The sequence below is a fragment of the Nicotiana sylvestris genome, chromosome 6 (genome assembly GCF_000393655.2).
Source record: "Nicotiana sylvestris chromosome 6, ASM39365v2, whole genome shotgun sequence".
In the NCBI taxonomy this organism is placed as follows: Eukaryota; Viridiplantae; Streptophyta; class Magnoliopsida; order Solanales; family Solanaceae; genus Nicotiana; species Nicotiana sylvestris.
Genome location: NC_091062.1, coordinates 15538952 through 15560191, shown reverse-complemented (window position 1 = coordinate 15560191; position 21240 = coordinate 15538952). Strand labels below are relative to the sequence as shown.

Genomic DNA, 21240 nt, shown 5'->3' with positions numbered 1-21240 from the left:
ATATGTGTTATCTTGCATTTGTACATTAACAAATAACAAGTTCAAGTTAGACAGATTATATCACTTACAAGACAAGCTTAATTGTCTGAAGTAGCAAATCTTTTAATTTAATTTAAATATGAACGGAATAATATAAACAAAAAACGATCAGCATCTAGCTCATCCCGATCACAAGAAGAGGTTCATTACGATGGGGGTATATTTTTTCCCCTTAAGGAAAAATGAAATGCATAGGAGACCATCCTTTTGTTGCGGTATGCTCCTCAGATTTATGGATACTCAGCTTCGCAAGCCTTTGTCATTGTCAGTCAACTAAGTAGGGCCTTTTCCTTTTTGTTTGATTAACCCGTTCTTATTATCTTTAATTATTTCAGCTGAGACTATACTAAATCAAAGATGATTTATTACTGAAACATTCTGATTTATTAAAATAACAAAAACGTGTATTGTGTTTCACAACTTTAAAGCTTAAGTTCAAGTTGCTTTTAAATTTTCAAATTATTAGCTAAAGTATTGGCTCATAACAATTGTTGATGGCGAAAGGTGATTTGTGAAAGTCGGTCCACAATAATGAAAGTACAACTTGAACCAAAAAAGAAAGTACAACTGATCATTGCTTATGGATCAAAAACCACTTCCTGCTTTTTAAATTCTTTTTTGGCTACATTCAATTCAAGATTTTTACAATCTTTCACTTGAAGACTACTCTAACTAATCATGTCAAATTAAAAAAGACGATTCGTATATAGTTGCGAGTCAGAATATTTTTTAAGAAGAGTCAACGTAAAAGATAAATATACGAAAAAGTCAAGAAGGTTCATCGTATAGTATATGTACATGAATATTTAGTTTTACCTCTCAACATAGTGTAATAGTATTAATTAAAAAGGATAACTTTGTCACTGTTTATGTACGTTGTATGTTTCTTGTAGGCACGAGCATATGCGGAGTTTTTCGCAAGCGGTGTCGATAATTAAAAAAATATACTCAAGGTTAGTCTATACTTTATAGGCATAGGATTATGTAATTACTATAATTTGGTTCCCGACAGGTACGGATGTATAACATGAACTACGAATTTGATCGAACCTAATAGTTTTAACTACAACTCTATATTAATATACATTAAAAAAAATATATATGTACAAATATTAAATTTCAAACCTCAAACCGGTCATCATAGGTTAGCACTACACGTAATTCCTTTGCTCCGCACATCACGGACAAAATCACAGAGCAATATTCGGTGGCAGATGGGAAGCACATGATGCATTAATGTTGAGAGCAAATAGTTAGGATTATTATATATTATCAAAAATCACAGGAACCTTTGCTGTGTTTCTTATTAATGGACAAATTAAATTATGCGTTTGAGGGAATACATTAAATACATTAATATACTATATTTATTTTAGCTAGTTGACTGACTTTGTTCACTTTATTACTTTGTTGTTGTTACTGTTTCTTATTTTATTTTCATCGTTTCTTGAGTCAAGGATCTATCGAAAATAACATCTCTATCTTTATAAGGTAGTGATAATATTTGCGTACACGTTACCTTTCCAGACTCCACATATAAAATTACACTAGATTTATTATTGTTGTTGTTGACCAGACTTAGTTAAGTTTTGTTGTTTTGTTTGAGCTCAAAGCTCAATGGAACAACGCAATGTAAACATTGGTGTACACATAATTTTAATATTTTATATAACTGGTGTCAGTCTATTTTCACAATTCAGCTTGCAAGTGACTCTAAATATTGATATGTAATGGTTTTAAAACTTTGTTACTTTCTGTCTACAAATTAATATTTAGTTTGTATTATTTTCAATTCGTGACAGAAGTACATTTGTTCTTTACAAGGTTATTCAAAAACTAAGCCAGCAAGCTGAATATTTTCATCAAGTTTCGACAAGCATGAATGATGTTGAAGCAATGGCGGATTTAGGATTTCAAGAAGATGGATTCATCACTACCTTAATGATAAATATCGTTTTGATAATACAAAATATTACCAGGGGCAGCTCAATAAGTTTGGTGGCCTAAAGCCAAACTTTAATGTGATGCCCTTTTAAAAAATTATATATATTTTTAGTTGAAGTAGATTTTTCTAGTCTTTTGAGAATAAAATTACATAAAAAATTTCACATAAACCATTTAGTATCTCATGTGCAGTATGATCTTAAGTAATAGAACATGATTCAAGAAGTTGATAACTTTGTATTAAAAGAATTTTTTGATGTTTCAATATACTTGTTGCAATGATGAAAACCTAAGGAAAAATTAGAGTTTAAAAATGTATTACATAATATTTTCTAATGATTAATGTAATCCTTTTTATATAAACATTTTACTTTTCTACTTTGAAATACTTAATCTTTTCTTCAAAATATTTGGGGCCTCACGAAAAGAGTTATGGTGGGATGGATAGCATATCTCCTTCTTTAATCGGAAGTATTCGGTTTCAGTATTTGAAACGAAAAAATTCCTTATAAGGAACTACACTGCATAAATTTGAATTAATTAATGTCCCAAATTAAATATCAGACATCAAATAAGAATTGGAAAACAAAAATTAGACCTCCCAAAATTCCGGGGCCTAAAGCCACTGCTTTAGTGGCTTTACCCTCTGGCCGCCCTTGAATATTACGGTAATAACAACTTAGCAAGCAAATAATAATTAATATCATTATCACAAAAATATCATTTAATTTACAATTGTACTTAATGAGTTTTCATATTTTGAGCACGATCTATAATAGCTTCATTACTTACGAGTTTTCATGTGGTTGGAAGTTTATCAAGTTAACATTCAAGTACTCAAGCACATGTATATCAACTAGGGGTGTACAACCCGAACTGGAAAACCACACCAAACCGAAAAGTCAAATCAAATTGATTAAAAAAATCCGACTAGGTTTGGTTTGGTATTGAGTAAAAAAAACTCGAACCAAACCGACATATAAATATATAATTTTTATACGTACTTTTAAGATTTTATATAGAATTTTCTTTAAAAAATGTCTAGAAATAGATGGGTTTCTCTTGCGGAATATAATATTTAATAAAATATAAAGTGTTCCATATTTATTCACCTTAAATAATGGGTAGTATGATCACTTTCTTATATTGAAATGCATCAATCTCTTTGGTCTTCCATATTCATATATGAAGATCTATTAAATTCTGATTTTCTTTTTCGAATTTGAAATGGTTATTATTATTTAGGTATCATATTGATTTTTATGTTTAATTACCAAATTCGGTTAACCTTGAAAGTGTACATCGAAAAATTATTGCCAGACGACTAAAAAAATAACTATCATGTGTTACTAAGTAAATTCTCCGATAATAGATAATATGTTTGTCAATTTTTAAAATTTTTACCAAACATATATTTACTATAAAAAATTTAACAAAGTAAGATTGAAATAATATTTAAGTAGCAAAAAACCCGAAAAACCCCGCCAAAACCGAACCAATCCAAACCGATATAGTTGATTTTGTTTGGTTTTGATCAAAACCAAACCAACCTGGTCCATGTACACCCCTAAATTATCAACTATGAAGCATATATGTTCATACCTAACATCAGAAATGAATGTTGTCAAGTTAGCCATAGCTTTAGAACTAGCCACCTTGCCCATTGTCATCTCATTTAGTCTAGCAATTCTTTCACTCATTTCATCATCCTCCATGACCCTTTTTAATCCTTCCTCCAAATCTTGCACTCCAAAATCATTAATCCTGACGCCGATTCGCCAGTTTTTAACAATATAACCACAATTAGCAAATTGGTCACCTGCAATTGGATAGCACAAAAGGCGTTTCTTAGATTGTATTGCTTCTATTGTAGAGTTCCATCCACAATGCGTAAGATAACACCCCACGGCTTCATGTTGTAAAACATCAATTTGTTGCGCCCATGACACAATTTTCCCTTGTTTTGAAATTTTCTCCAAATAGCCCTTTTCTAAACCCTCTCTCCATAAAGGGGCTAATACCCAAATAAAAGGTTTTTTTTAAGGCTACAAGTGCCAATGCCAAACTATTCGCTTTTGTGGGCGATGTTCACAAATAGCCACTATCAGCATCTGTCTTTATTTTAAAGCCAGTGTTTTAAATGTCTTTAGTTTTTAGCCACTAGTTTAATAAACTTATACCTGACTGGACGAAAACACCCTTCTGCTATAACTTATACCTGTCTTTATAAAGAGCATTAATATGGCGTTGGTAGAAACCAACCCTCTGAGCATCATTGACACCTTTTGCAACTTCATTAATATCATACTCACCCATTCCTGATGACAATGTCAAACGAGTTTCAAATTAGAATGAAAATCAGAGAAGATATTCAGTAAACACTAAAGTCATGATTTAATATATATATATATATATATATATATATATATATATATATATATATATAAGTTCAATAAATTAAATTTTTTGCTTACCACACTCTGTGATGTAAACAGTTGGGTTCTTGTAATAATTTTTGTGTAAACGAGAAGCTTTTCAAGTCCCATTGGAGCAACAAAGAAAATGAGGTTACTTTAAACATAAAGTTAAGGACTCAACTTTTGAACGTGTAATTCAAACTTAAGGACTGCCTCTCTTTAACTTTTGAACCTGCATTTCAAACTTAAGGACTCGTGTTCTTAACGTTTGAACTTTGAACTCAAAGTTAAGGACTGCATGTCCTTAACTTTTGAACGTATTATTCAAACTTAAGGACTGTCTTTCCATAACTTTTTAACCTGCATATCAAACTTAAGGACTCATGTCCTTAACTTTTGAACTTGAAACTCAAAGTTAAGGACAGACAGTCCTTAAGTTTTGAACTTGAAACAATAACTTAAGGACTGCCTGTCCTTAAGTTTTGTACTTAAAACTATAAGTTAAGGATTGCATGTCCTTAACTTTTGAACCTGAAACTCAAAGTTAAGGACATAAAGTCCTTAAGTTTTGAACTTGAAACAATAATTTAAGGACTGCATGTCCTTAAGTTTTGAACTTGAAACTATAAGTTAAGGATTGTCTGTCCTTATCTTTTAAACCTGCATGTCAAACTTAAGGACTCCTATCCTTAACTTTTGTAAAGTTGAGGACAGAGAGTCCTTAAGTTTTGAACTTTGAACTCAAAGTTAAGGACTGCCGGTCCTTAACTTTTGAACGTGTAATTCAAAGTTAAGAATTTTGAACTTGAAACTATAAGTTAAGGACTGCATGTCCTTAAATTTTGAATCTGCATGTCAAACTTAAGGACTCATGTCCTTAACTTTTAATCTTTGAACTCAAAAGAAATAAAAACAAGGTAAGAAGAAAGAAATTTTGAAAATTCAGACATCTACTCAAAAATTTGAACATACAGAATTTAGCAAATAAGTATTGAGGATGATGTCATTCATAAATACTTTTGTTAGTGTTAGTACAATGTAAGGCTTACTTACCCAGTGACATCCTATACTATATACCCAGTGACTGAAGCAACAAAGTCAAAGAAAAGCTCAACTACTACGCTATATATTAATAGGGAAACCGAAATTCAGAAAATTCTTTTGAACTTTGACCACGAGCTAATTTGGCTGCAACTTCATCATTATGATAATTCTCTGTCTTTGCATATTATTGATGAAATTTGGACGATTTTGGAGGGCTTTTCACATTTACCATTACTGCGCTTGATATATACTTCACCTCCATCGCTTCTTTCTTTTTGCAAAAGGTTTTGGGAATATAACCATTGAAGAAAGGGTAAAACTGGCTTTTTCCTATTAATAGTGGCTATTTTTGCTGAGCATTATAATTAGTGGATAAAAATTAAAGACCCCCTTAATTAGTGGCTACTACACGTCATTTTTACCGCTTTTGCTTCTCCAATTGGACTAACCCAACTCCCAAAAGAAATGTACATAACTGAATTAGTAGTTTGCATATCTAGCCAATCCAAGCAACTTGAATCTTCCTCCCAAAAGCTAGCATTCTTGATTGTTACATGAGTTCCAATTGGGAGAATTTGGGGATAATCTTGGAACTCATAATCAAATTGGGTTCCCAAAATAGTAGTATTTCGCACCTCGTGACATGCGCCTGGAGATCTGTTTACAAGGAGCCACTTAAGTGTTCTTGTTCTTTCCGTTGTCCTAGTCCAAAAATTGAATCTTGAAATTCTTGCAGTTGAATTTCCTATAAGCCATGGCAAATCTTCTGAGCTAAGTGTAGGATGATCATTTGAAAGGCATATAGGACCATTTTGCAATGGACAACCTGCAAATTATCAATCATAAATGTATTATTTTATGGAAGTAAGTATGCCTTTGTGCATAAAATTAGAGAGAAAAAAATGATTGTCGAACATGTTTTAATTCCTTACCTTGTTTTCTCATAACATATTGTTGTTTACGAACAAAAAGTAATAAAAACACGCGAAATAATGATTGTTATTGTGCACGGACCACTGACAAAACTTGCCTTAAGCAAATTCAACTATTGAGGTGCCTTTCGGGTAAAAGTCGAAGGAGCGAAATTGTGGCACTCAAAGTCTTGAGGTGGCTCAAAAGGGTGGGCCAAATCAGATAATACTTTGGCAGTTGGGCATGGTCGTGACAAGTGGCGTAACCTATACTTCCCCTAGTATAATAGTGGGGCAAACCTTAGGGAGAATACTGAGTCCTTCGGAGAGGACTAGTGTAATAGCCCACAGATGTTGGTGGTTGTACTAAAAATGGGATTTGATATGAATCTTGCCTTAGACAAATCCCACGTCGAAATGAAAAGAAAAGGTTAAAGGGCCATATAATGGTGAGTTCATGATTCAATTGTTGAGACGCCTTTTAGGTTAAAGAGACAAACCATGAAGGCCAAAAGTCTCGAGGTGACTCTATATTGTCGGACCAAAGCTGAGGCAATTAAACTTGACTGTAAACGCGGGGGGGGGGAGGGGGAAATTGTCATAATTTACTCATGCCAATTACCAAGTCAATTAAATTAAAGTACTTCAGAATATATTGATTGCAATGAAAGCTTTGTAAATTAAGTTAAATCTTCAAAAGGATCATTTGATCATGTTCTTATAGCTTGCATTTTCATTAAAAAAGTGAACCTCGTATGGTTGACTTTAATATGACATCATATTAGACGTTTTGTACATTTAACTAGACGTCACGTACATCACAATTTCTTGATCTACGATAACTTTCTGACTAGTCATTTATGTTACAAATTACAAATAACATATATATATATATATATATATATATATATATATATATATATATATATATATATATATATATATAATATGAGTATTTACCTTATATTCAATGATATTGTAATTCAAAACGAGAAAAGGCCAGTCTTATATATGCTTCCAGATTTTCCACCTAATTAGTTCTCTATACAATTTCCAGTCAAGTAACATGACTAGTTTTCAGAAAGGTTTTTAGAACAGTACCAAGCACGACTCAAGCTATTCGTATATTTTATAAATTAGTTAATGTGAATCCGAACGGATTTCATACATTTGTTAGTTAAATTGACCTGTTTCTGAGATGATTCCAGCTTTGAGCAAGTCTGGAATTGAAGCAAGCAAATTATAAGCAGCCAAAAAGACTGGCCAAAATCCAGCAACTTGAATGCCACACCTATTAGCAACTTTAACAGCCCAAGAAGCAAGCAAATCAACAATCACACACACAATTCCATCCTCTTCTTTTCCACCAAACTCATATTGTCTAACAAGTTTTTCAAAATGGTATGGCATGTAATTCTCCATTGCATTTTCTATCGCGAAAAAATCGCGAGGGGTTCCTTCTTCTAGTCCATCTGGTATAGACATGAAAGAAATTCCACTTTTCGGATCGATTTGTGTTGAAATATTACGGTGGATGAATTCGGGTGTGATGACTATTGGATCAAGGCCATTGCTATATAGCAATGAAGCTAGTTTAAGCATTGGAGTTACATGACCTTGTGCTGGATATGGAACTAGAAGTACTTTAGTCTTTTTTGTGCACTTCCTATGACCCATCTGCCGCCCTGGATAAGGTGTGCGGTGTTGAAATTGTTGAACCGGAGAAATGAGTTGGAAAAGAGTAGAACGAAAGCAGACAAGTGAAGACGAAAAGAGACAGAGTTATAACTAAATTTCGTTTCAAAGCTTTTTGTTCAAAACTCTTTAATGTATACTCACTATATATGAAAGTGGTATATATAAGGGATGGTCTCTTAATTATTTGGGGAGGGGGAAGGGGGAGGTTTGGCTCACGTGGCGTATGCCATTGGTTAAGGCACAATCATGGACTTGGAGTATTTGTTTACAATATATGATATACATTAACAATATAAATAGCTCTACACTATTAAGGTAATGTAATATGTTGTAGCAATCTAATTACAATCAGAACTTTCTATAACAATATTTATATAGAACGGTCATTCATTATAAAAGCTAAGTTTTTTTCGGAATTAAATTTTATATTTTGTTATTATATATGTCCTCTATAACATCACTTCACTATAACAGCCAAAAAATATCGAAACAAATGAGACTGTTATAGAGAGATTTGACTGTACACCTTATTTTTAGGTAATTAATTTACTATTTTATTATGTACAGTTATCTATAATATTCTTTTAGTAACCTGATAGTTTATTTTTATTTTTTTGGTAATGTCGTGTATTTATAGTTAGAGTTCCTCACAAAGGGAAATCTTAAACTTACACTAGAGTATAATTAATTATTGATGAATAGTGTAGTTATTATAGAAAAGGTTAGTATTTGTCGCAAATTAAGGCACTAAAAAGCATTTGCATCTATACCCGTTTTTTGGGTCACGTTTTAACTTGTGTCTGCTTTGCAAAAAAATTTGCAAGCGTACCCACTTTTACGCGTAACTTCAGCATACAGGGCTGAAGTAGCAAAGGCAGTCACGCAAAACTTCAGCATTCTAGTAGACGAGCCTGAAGTAGCAAAAATTGCTTAACCAAGTGTGCTGAAGTTTTTGTTTGTAATTGCTGAACTTAAGCATAGTAGCTGAAGTTTTATTCTCTATTTGCTGAAGTTTTTGTTTGTAATTGCTGAACTTAAGCATAGTAGCTGAAGTTTTGTTCTCTATTTGCTGAAGTTTTTGTTTATAATTGTTGAACTTACGCATTCTAGTAGCTGAAGTTTTGTTCTATATTTGTTAAACTTCAGCATGTTTTATGCTATCATGTAATTGATTTTTTGTACAGATAATAAGTTTAACATAGTAGAATTAGTAACTTAAAAAAACTAGATAATAATTTAGCACAACAGGTTAAAATGCATTAATAATGTACAAAGTTGAATCCAAAAAAATAATATAATTTGAATTAAAGGAAATAGACTTATATTTACATACATGTACGTACTTACTTTAGAAAGTTATTTATAATTTGTTTTCATATAATCTGATAAATATACTTATGGCAACATCATCCCCGATGAACTGAAGTTTCATAGTAGTACCAACAACAGAAGAAGAAGAAGAAGAAGAAGAAGAAATAGACGAAGAAAGGGGCTGAAGTTGTTTAAAAAGAGGGTACAAGTTAAAACTTTTTAAAAAATGGGTATAGGTTAAATTGGGGCGGCCAAATAGGGTCCCTCGTGCAATCTATGTCCGCTTTTTGGGTCACGTTTTAACTTGTGCCCTCTTTTGCAAAATAAATTGCAAGCGTACCCACTTTTCGCGTAACTTCAGCATACGGGGCTGAAGTAGCAAAAGCAATCATGCAAAACTTCAGCATTCTAGTAAACGGGCCTGAAGTAGCAAAAATTACTGAACCAAGTGTGCTGAAGTTTTTGTTTGTAATTGCTGAACTTAAGCATAGTAGTTGAAATTTTGTTCTCTATTTCCTGAAGTTTTTATTTGTAATTGCTGAACTTAAGTATAGTAGCTGAAGTTTTGTTCTCTATTTGCTGAAATTTTTGTTTGTAATTGCTGAACTTAAGCATAGTAGCTGAAATTTTGTTCTCTATTTGCTGAAGTTTTTGTTTGTAATTGCTGAACTTAAGCATAGTAGCTGAAGTTTTGTTCTCTATCTGCTGAAATTTTTGTTTGTAATTGCTGAACTTAAGCATTCTAGTAGCTGAAGTTTTGTTTTGCTGAACTTCAACATGTTTTAGCTGATGTTTTGTTCTATACTTGGAACTTCAGCATGTTTTATGCTATCATGTAATTGATTTTTTGTACAAATAATAAATTTATCATAAGTAGAATTAGTATCTTAAAAAAACTAGATAATGATTTAGCACATCAGGTTAAAATGCATTGATAATGTACAAAGTTGAATCCAAAAATATAATAGAATGTGAATTAAAAGAAATGGACTTACATTTACATACATGTGCGTACTTACTTTAGAAAGTTATTTATAATTTATTTTTAAATAATCTGATAAACATACTTATGGCAACATCATCTCTCATGAACTGAAGTTTCATAGCAGCACCAACAGCAGCAGAAGAAAGAAGAAGAAGAAAACGAAGGAGGAGAAGAAGGAGGAGAAAGGGGACTGAAGTTGTTTAAAAAGTGGGTACAAGTTAAAAAATTTTAAAAAAAATGGGTATAGATTAAATGAGAGTGACCAAATAGGGCGCCCCGTGCAATTTTTACGGTAATTTATGATATTAACAAGCGAGCTTGATTGGCCTATAAAAGGGTCCAATATTTTGGTAAAAATTGTACTGGCACCCTATTTGGTCGCTCCCATTTAACCTATACCTACTTTTTAAAAAAGTTTTAACTTGTACCCACTGTTTAAACCACTTCATGCCTCTTTCTCCTCCTCCTTCGTTTTCTGAATGCTGAAGATTGAGATATTGTTATATGTTTTAGCCTAACTTATATTTGCTATTTTAGCTCTTTACAACTAGGAATTAGCTTCTGGACCGTCCAATTCGGAAATTCTACTTTTAATTGCTACTGAAACATGAAAGCACAACTCGATTCTCTGTGCATTAGGTGAAGATGTTACTTTTACTAATGGTCTTGTTTTATAGGAATATTGCTTTTCAAATTTCCTGATAATTCTATTATAGCAACTGGATCTTAATGACAACTTGTCATTGTTATTTTAGAACTTCAACTCTAAGAATGCTGAAGTTCAGCAAATATAAACAAAAACTTCAACTCCTAGAATGCTGAAGTTCAGCAAATACAAAACAAACTTCAGCCCTGAAGTTCATTACAAACATAACAAAGCTTCAGCTAAAACAGGCTGAAGTTCAGCAAATATAAAATAGAACAAAACTTCAGCTAAAACATGCTGAAGTTCAGCAAATAGAGAACAAAATTTCAGCTACTAGAATACTTAAGTTCAACAATTACAAATAAAAACTTCAGCCAACACTTGGTTCCGCAATTTTTGCTACTTTAGGCCCGTCTACTAGAATATTGAAGGTTGTGTGATTGCATTTGCTACTTCAGGCCTGTATGCCTGAAGTTACGCGAAAAGTGGGTACACTTGCAATTTTTTTTGTAAGGCGGATATAAGTTAAAACGTGACCCAAAAAACGGGTATAGATGCAAATACCCCATTATTTTGAGCGTAATATATACTTCTATCCTAAAGCCGGAAAAGAAATACATAAAAATGTAAACTGGACCATTTATTTTAGCGGTACTCCGCAAAATTGCAAATTGAAATAGTAGGTACTAAAGGTTTTTATTTATTTATTATTTGGGTTTGAAGTAATAAATTTACGTACGAAGGAACTTAATGCTTTATTTTCTTTTTTGTTCTTGATATGACCAATATATACTATTTATTGGGTACCTGTTATCTTTCACCAATATAAATATAAAATAACTCTACATATCAATTAATTAGAACATATATTATTCCATTGGATACTTGCTACCGACATAAATTTCATATTCTAACATTACAAATGAATGTTGTCAAGTTAGCCATTGCTCTTGAACTAGCCACCTTGCCCATTGTCATCTCGTTTAGTCTAGCAATTCTTTCACTCATTTCATCATCCTCCATTATCCTTTTCAATCCTTCATCCAAATCTTTCAGTCCAAAACCATCCATTCTATTGCCGATTCGCCAATTTTGAACAATGTAAGCGCAATTAACAAATTGATCACCTGCAATTGGATAACATAACAGGCGTGTCTTGGATTGTATCGCTTCCATTGTAGAATTCCAACCACAATGGGTAAGATAACACCCCACTGATTCATGTTGTAGAACATCAATTTGTGGTGCCCATGACATAATTTTCCCTTGTTTTGATGTTCTCTCCAAATAGCTCTTTGGTAAACCTTCTCTCCATGTAGGACCTAACACCCAAATAAATGGTCTTTTTAACAATTCAAGAGCCAATGCTAAGTCATTTACTTTTGATTTTCCAATTGGACTAACCCAACTCCCAAAAGAAATGTATAAAACTGAATTAGCAACTTGTTTATTTAGCCAATCCAAGCAACTTAAATCTTCCTCCCAAAAGCTAGCATTCTTTATTGTTACATGAGTATTCAAAGGTCCAATTGGGAGAATTTTTGGGCAATCTTGAGACTGATCAGTTTGTGTTTTCAAAATATTAGTATTTCTCACATTGTGACATTCGTCTGGAAAGGTATTTACGAGGAGCCATTTTAGGGTTCTTGATCTTTTCATGGTCTTAGTCCAGAACTTGAATCTTGAAATTCTTGCAGCTGAATTTCCAACAAGCCATGGTAAATCTTCTGAACTAAGTGTAGGTTGGCCAAGTGAGATGGATATAGGACCACTGTGCAATGGACAACCTGCGAGATCATTATTGTTAATCATAGGTTTCTCAATTGGAAGAGATTCTAAACATATTGTAGGTTTAAAATGGCAATATTTGATCAGGAAAAGATCAAAATTTGCTTGTTTACTATCTGAAATCGTTCAATTTTATCATTGGTTAAACTTTTGGATAGTTCATATCCTTGTCGTGAGCAAATGGTCTTATAATATAATATTCATTGTTGTCATCAACAGAGCTTCAATGTGAAATGAGTATATTGCATGTGCCCAAATTCTTCGAGAAGGGGAATGGGAACGACTTATTATTTACTCATGTCAATTACCTTCAAAATTAGATCGGAATGGAAGCTTTATGGTTAAGTAATGTTTAACAATAACAACAAACTCAGTAAATTTTCATAAGTGAGGTATGTGAAGAATAAGATATATGCAGCCTTGACCCTAATCTGGAAGGGTGGAGAGCTAAAGTAATATTAAAATAAAATAAAATAAGTAATATTCCGAAAGCTTCGTTTTATCATGTTCTTATCCCATACATCTTCATTATTAAAAAGTAAAACCTATTATGGTCAACTTTAATATGACATAATAATAATATTAGAATGTGAGAAGTTGACTATGACCTAGTCATTAATTAGTGCTAGTATTTAACTAACTAATTACACGCGCTAAGCAAATGGCCTTTCTTAGTCCTTTCAAACCAGTAAACAAACGCCACGTACCTCGATGTTTACTCGATCCCTAACAACTTTCTGACTAGACATTTATGATAGTAGCATTTAATTATTTTTTTTTGAATATGATCAATTTAATTTATATTCATGGATATTATAATCCAATACAAGTATACAACATGCTTCCGATGAAAGGCAAGTCTTGTCTATGCGCTTACTAAGTATCTTACTGAGCCACATAAACTAAAAGTTTACTGAGAATTTTTGCATTATCCATACATAGCATAACTAATTAATGTTTTATTACATTACTTACAATATTTTTCAAGTTATCAATTTAAGCTTACTATAATTAACAAACTACTCTTACGCTTTTTACTCCCATGGAACTTTGAAAAAACGAAGTTAATTCCTTCTTGATATCTAAAAAAATCAAATATTGTGGACCACAAAAAAAACCAAAAACTTATTTAATGTGGACTGGAGGGAGTAATAAAACTATGTTTATAACTAAAAAATCAGAAATGCAAAAGTTATATCAGAAATAAAAAATTGAGTCCATAATTTTCTTGGGTGGCCTTAAGTAATTTTAATCCCCTCATTGTTGCCCGAGGTATTTGGTTAAATTCCTCCCAAGGTGCAATGAAAAACTATTCTATAAAAGCGATACTTCAGTTTACAGAACTTCAACGAATTCAAATGACGGAGCAAATCACACATGATACATATGTTTGTTTTGGCAAAAAAAAAAATGCAAAGGAGGGAGAAATTTCAGAATATTTAGTGTGTGAAAAATGAGGCAAGACTTCTCTATTTAAAGCCAACAAACGGATGGAAAGAAAAGGTGCCTTTTTTGGTGTTATATTTTCGGAAAACAACTCTTTATTTTTCATTAACACCTCGCAAAACCCAACACATATATCTCATCTGGGGAGGATAGTGCGTACGCAGACCTTACCCCTACCCTAGGGGTAAATGTTGTTTTCGATAGACCTTCGGCACAAGAAAAATATGTCTCAGTTTAAATAATAAAGTGAATATTGTTACCTGTTTCTGAGATGATTCCATTTTTGAGCATGTCTGGAATTGAATCAATCAATCTATAAGTAGCTAACATGGCTGGCCAAAATCCAGCAACTTGAATACCAAACTTATTAGCAACTTTAACAGCCCAAGAAGCAAGCAAATCAACAATCACACACACAATTCCATCTTCTTCTTTTCCATCAAACTCATATTCTTGAACAAGTTTTTCTAAATGGTATGGCATGTAATTCTCCATTGCATTTTCTATCGCGAAAAAATCGCGAGGGGTTCCATCTTCTAATCCATCTGGTATTGAAATGATAGAAATACCATCTTCTTTAGAGTTAATCTGGATGAAATTTGGAGTAATGACTATTGGATTAAGACCATGATTAAGTAGCAACGAAGCTAGTTTAAGCATTGGTGTGACATGACCTTGTGCTGGATATGGAACTAGAAGTACTTTGGTCTTTTTTCCGCACTTCATATGTTTTCTCTCTAAGATTTTTAGTTGTTCAACTCTTCAAGGGACTCACTATATATAATTATATATTCAAGTCGTAATATATGGAGAGGAACGGACCGTCTCTAAGTTTTCATTTTTTGGTGTGTGGGGTGGGGTGTGGACTGAAGAGAAATGGACGGTCTAATATATATAAGAGGAATAGGTGGCTAGCTTTATAATCACAAGAAATAAGTTATCTTAAAACTTTTGGAATATCTCGGCGTTTAGTATCGCCTTATCCTTTGTTTGGTTACTAATACTGAGATAAGTTATCTTAGGATTAAAATAGTATTGGAATAACTTATACCAAGATAAAGCAATAAAGTTGACAATCTCATAATTAACACAACATAACAAACAACCAATAAAAAATAATATCAAGATAACTGGTCTCAATATAACTAATCCCAGTATAACTAATTCCAACATAAATTGTCTTCAAACAAACAATTGCTTAGGGATCTTTTGGTATGATGGATAAGCAAAAACAATCTTGGGATAAAGATTAGTTACCGCCTTATCCCTTGCATGGCTATTAATCATGGGATGAGTTATCCCAAGATTACAAATTGTACCGAGATAACTTATACATGCCAGAGGGTGGAATTGCACTACCAGAATAAGTTATCATGAGATAACGCAATAAAATTGACAATTCCAAAATTAGTACAACATAACAAACAGTCAACAAAAATTAGTAATAGAATAACTAATTCCAGCATAACTAATCTCAGTATATATTAGAGAACCCATAATATTGGATAATTTTTGAATACGAAATATTAAAATATTAAAATTTATAATATTGAGGATTTATACGGTCAACTCCAATTATTATTGTTGTGGGGGAAGGGGGTTGCATGTGGCTTATGCAATTGCATTAACCTTCGCATGTGGCTTATGCAAATTTGGGCTTAATCATGGCAAATTCTTTTGGCAACTTCTTTACTAAAGGAAAACTTAAACTATATATTAGAGTATAATTATTGATGAATTATGTAATAGTTTTAGAAAAGGTTAGTATTAGGCGCAAAGGCATTAAAACGGGTTAGTTATGATATTAACACAGGACAAGCCTGGTTGGCCTATAAAAGGCCCCAATCTTTTGAGTGTGACACACTTCTATTAAGGGAGAAATTTAAAAATAGTCAGATTTACAATTGATCATTCAAAAATAGCTCAATTTCAAAAGTAATCGAAATTTAGCCACTTTTCATGTAAAGATAAATCTGAGCGAAAACACTGTTCAAAACCCGGAAAATACGCCAGTATATTATACTGGAGTTCCAGCATAAGTATGCTTGAACTCCAGCATATTATACGGGAGTTCCAGGATAACTATGCTGGAACTCCAGCATAATATGTTGGAGTTCCAACATAAGTACACTAGAACTCCAACATATTATACGGGAGTTCCAGCAAGTATAAATGTCCAGTATAATATACTGGAGTTTGGAGCACCGGTGCTTCAGTCTCCCATATATTATACAGGAGTCAGCAAAGTATACCGGTCCAACATAATATGCTGGAGTTCGTACACAGATGCACCGAACTCCCGTATATTATGCGGGACCGGTCTCTGTTACAGCAAAATAGTGGCTATTTTTCATTGACTTCGTAAATGATGGCTATTTTTGAATGACAAGTCTGAAAACTGGCTATACCGTGCTATTTTGACTTCTATTAAAGCCAGAAAAGAAAGTCTGGACCATCTAAGTGGGCGTTTGGACATAAGCATTGTAAGATTCCAAAAAAAAGTGAATTTTTTTTTCAAGTGAAAATGGAATCTGAAAATTAGAGTTGTGTTTGGACATGAATATAATTTTGGGTTATTTTTGAAGTTTTGTGAGTGAAAATTTTTCAAAATTTATCTTCAAGTGAAAATTAGAAATTTTATGGTCGAACGCTGATTTCGAAAAAAAGTAAAAAAAATTCGAAAACAAATAAAAAATTCTTATGTCCAAACGAGCTCTAATTTGAGTGTACTTTTCAAAGTAGGTAAGAAAGTTACAAGTACATATTAGAAGGAACTTAAAGGTTTTTTTTTTTTTAAAAAAAAAAATTCTCTTCTTACCCGTGGTGCTATTCGGACCACCTTGCGTCTATTATTCATTTTATCGAATACTTTTATTTCTCATCAATATATGTATCAGATCAATCTATTCACTACATTTTAAGTAAAAATGAAAACAATCACATAATTATTTTTTTATCCAGTTTTAAACTTTATCTCTTATAATATTTACACATTTCTTTGAAGACTATAATCTTAGGTCGAAGGAACTCAAAGCTCAAAAGCTTTTTTGCTGCTTTTTTCTAAGTGGTTTCTACATGCGACTTGCTGCCTAACCCACAGAAAAGGTCAAAAGTGCAATTTTTAATAAATTATGAGCAATGTGACTATTGTGGATATGGTGTTTGTATACACATTTTTTTCTTTACATGGTGCTTTTATACACATGTAAAGACAACCTACGAATATTTTTATTTCACTTTGTAGATTTATATATTAGATTCTGTACTGTCTGTCTGTCTGGAAATAATGTATCGAAAACATAGGCGGAGTATCGAAAACATAGGCGGAGCTAGCCTATCAGGGTTCGGCTGAATCCAATCACTTCTGCTTAAATATTATATTTATATTAATTTTTAAATATATTTAAATATCTAATTGCGAACCTAGTAACGAAGATGAAGTATCGGTTTCGTATGGCAAATGCAGAACACCTCTGATAGAAAACAAACTATGAAATGCAAAGTGTGATGATCTTGTTAATTGGTGTAGATGATTCTCATCGAATATATATAATTATAAGTTTTATTAAGGTTTTAAAAGTGTCTTAAACTACTCTGTATGTGCTAAGATTGTCACGACCCCAAATCACCCCGGTTGTAATGGCCCCTATCGCAGTACTAGGCAAGCCGAATCAACCCAATTAACATAAAGGTGTTTTGTAAATTCATTTCCAAATCAGTTATAAACACAAGTCTTGCATTTAATTTAACAAAATACGCGGAAGAAAACAAGTACGTAAATATATCCATACCGCCCGATCATGGTGTCACTAGTCATGAGTCACTAAGATACTGTCCAGTACTGTCTACTCAATACAAGAAGAACAAGACTGAAATAAATAACACTAAGGATAGGAAGGAGAAAGGCAGGGCTGCGAACACTGTGCAACTACCTTGCTATCTCCGGAAATACTCAGAAGTTGCTGAAAGCTCTCACTCTGATGCTGTGACACCTGGATCTGCACACAAGGTGCAGGGAGTAACGTGAGTACGCCAACTCAGTAAGTTACCAAAGTAAACAAAATCTGAGTGCAGTGACGAGCATTTAAAAACATATACATAATCTAACATAAAATCTCAATGGAAATATCAAAGTCAAATCCATAGTTCAAGTTCCAAACAATTCGTAAAAAACTTCAGTTTCAATGAAAATTATTTAAAATATTTGTGCAACACATTTTCAATAGAGGCTCAGTATAAAGGAGAGTGAAAATAGTGATTTCATAAACAAGCCCCTCGGGCGAGGTATCACTCATAAGTATAGCCCCCCGAGCAAGCCTCTCAGTCACTCGTGACTCAACTCTCGTCAAATAGTACTCACACTCAGCACTCCTGTTCAATAGATATCTCATAATAATAACCGTTGCGGCGTGCAACCCAATCCGTAATATATAGTCTACTACGCTCACTGGGGGTGTGCAGACTCCAGAGGGGCTCCTACAGCCCAAGCGCTATATCGCTGCGGCGTGCAGCCCGATCCAACATATCGCTGCGGCGTGCAACCCGATCCATATAAATATCGCTGCGATGTGCAGCCCGATCCATAAAGTTTTTTGGACTGAGTTTTCCTAATTTTTCACTGAAATGCCCGAGCTATTGTGACGTTGATGACTGAGAGGGGCCAAGGGCCCGATGGTGAGGATTATATATATATAGTGAAAAATTAGGGAAACTCAACCCAGACAACTTTCAAATATTTAAAACAGAGTAATGAAACTAAATCAAACGTAAACAGGTAAAAATCATGACTGAGGATATGCTTTCGAATCAAAACAGTGTGAGGGAAGTTGTAAAATACCCATAAGGGTCCAAAATAGTTCGGCATAAGGCCCCAAACATGGCATTCAACCCAAATTGATAGGTTCATTTCTAAAACACTTAGATATCACATAGAGTTTATCAAAATAACAATTCTACAGTTGTCACGGGACGAACCAAGTTACAATCCCTAAGGATGCACACCCACACGCCCGTCATCTAGCATGTGCGTCACTTTATTTACCAAAATAGTACGAAATTCCGGGGTTTCATACCCTCAGGTTCAGATTTACAATCGTTACTTATCTCGAATCAGATGAAAATATACTCTGCGATGCCTTTGCCACTCAACTCGGCCTCAAATTGCCCCGAATCTATCCAAAATCAGAATCATAACATCAATATAGGCTAAGGAAACAAAGCTCATGCGAAAATAATCAAATTACATCAAAAATTTCGAAATTGGTGAAACCCGACCTTCGGGTCCATGTCTCAGAATCCAATAAAAATCACATCACTAGAATCCTTATCCTCCCACGAGTCCATACATACCAAGAACATAAAAATCAGACCTCAAATGGGCCCTCAAATCCCCAATTTAAACTCTCCAATTTCAATCCCTAATTCTCCAATTTAACCCTTAAATTCCACTAATTTCATGTCTAATTAGTTAGAAACCACCATAGAATTGAGTATTAAGTTCAAAAACCTTACCTCCAAGTGTTACCCCTCGAATATCTCTTCAATTTCTCTCAAAAAACTTCAAAGCCGTCCAAAAATGGTGAGAAATGAGCTGAAAATCGCGAAGATGACTTTTTAACTTTCTGCCCAGGTGCTTTCTTTATCACGATCGCGAAGCACAAAAATGGCCTTTCCCTCAACTTACCTTACGCAATCATGTAAACCTCCACGTGTTCGCGAACCTCAACTACCCAGACCTAAGCGATCGCGACCTGATCTACGCGGTCACATAGAGCAACCACCTCCACTTAGCACCAGCTCACCTCCTTGAACGCGAACACGACCCTAGCCACGCGTTCGCAAAGCACAACATCCCACACATACACGATCGCGACCTCATCTCTGCGATCGTGTAGAACAACTCCACCCCAGCCCTAATTAAGCCTACGCAATCACGAACTCCTCTACGCGATCGTAAAGAGCAAAACATCTGCAACAGAATACTAGCAAAACTGCTAACTCTTCCAGTCCAAAAATATCTCGTTGGGCATCCGAAACACATCCGAGGCCCTCGTAACCTCAACCAAACATGACAACACATCCCCTCAAACTTGTTCCAATCTTTGAAAAACTCAAAACAACATCAAAACATTATATTACCCTTGGATTCAAACCTAAAGATTCCAAAACTTCTGAATTTCACAAATGACGCTGAAACCTATCAAATCACTTCCAAATGACCTGAAATTTTGCATACACGTCAAAAATGACACAACAGACCTATCCAATTTTCAGAATTTCAATCCGACCCCGATATCAAAATCTCCACTGCCGACCGGATGCCAAAATTTTAATTTCGCCAATTCAAGCCTAAATCTACCACAGACCTCCAAAATGCATTCCGATCACGCTCCTAAGTCCCAAATAACCTAACAAAGCTATCCGAACCTTCGAAATTCACATCCGAGACCTTCTACTCATAAGTCAACATCTGGTTGACTTTTCCAACATAAGCTTACTCAAAAAGAGACTAAGTGTCTCATTCCTCTACAAAACCACTTCAAATCCAAACCAACCAACACGATACGATGAAATACAGCGGAACAACATATAATGAAGCATAAATGGGAAAATAGAGCGGTAACTCATGAAGCAACCGGCCGCGTCATTACAAAGATCTAAGCTAGCAAGCTGGATATTAATCCTACTCTTGTATTTTCAACTTTTTGGACAAGACAGTTGAGCTACAAAAAGAAAACTCAAAATATATATTTATTCCATGGGCGGTTCAAGCACATGTGGGGCCTAAGGCCAAAATTTTTAAACGGAAGTTATAAGATATATTTTTATTTAAAATCTATTCTTCTAGCTTTTTTGAGATATAAAGTTGTTAATAATCTTTTTCATAATCAATTTTCTTCTAATAATTCTTTTTCAATTGATATTATAGTCAACTCATTTTATCTTTCTTGAGATATTGTTGATTTTAGATAAGATAGTATAGAGCAATAGAAGTATAGAACTATTTAAAGC

General features: G+C 33.6%; 1 protein-coding gene and 1 pseudogene across 1 annotated transcript; both read right to left on the bottom strand.

Moving 5' to 3' along the window:
• Nucleotides 1–2599: 2599 nt before the first annotated feature.
• On the bottom strand, nucleotides 2600–8143 carry LOC104243762 (UDP-glycosyltransferase 82A1-like; annotated as a pseudogene).
• Nucleotides 8144–11844: 3701 nt separating this feature from the next.
• LOC104243761 (UDP-glycosyltransferase 82A1-like) lies at nucleotides 11845–15071 on the bottom strand. The gene is made up of 2 exons (XM_009799012.2): nucleotides 14490–15071; nucleotides 11845–12782 (listed from the first exon to the last, which is right to left on the bottom strand). Exons 1-2 carry the CDS (start codon nucleotides 14953–14955, stop codon nucleotides 11899–11901), a joined length of 1350 nt encoding a protein of 449 aa, XP_009797314.1. The 5' UTR covers nucleotides 14956–15071; the 3' UTR covers nucleotides 11845–11898.
• Nucleotides 15072–21240: the final 6169 nt, after the last annotated feature.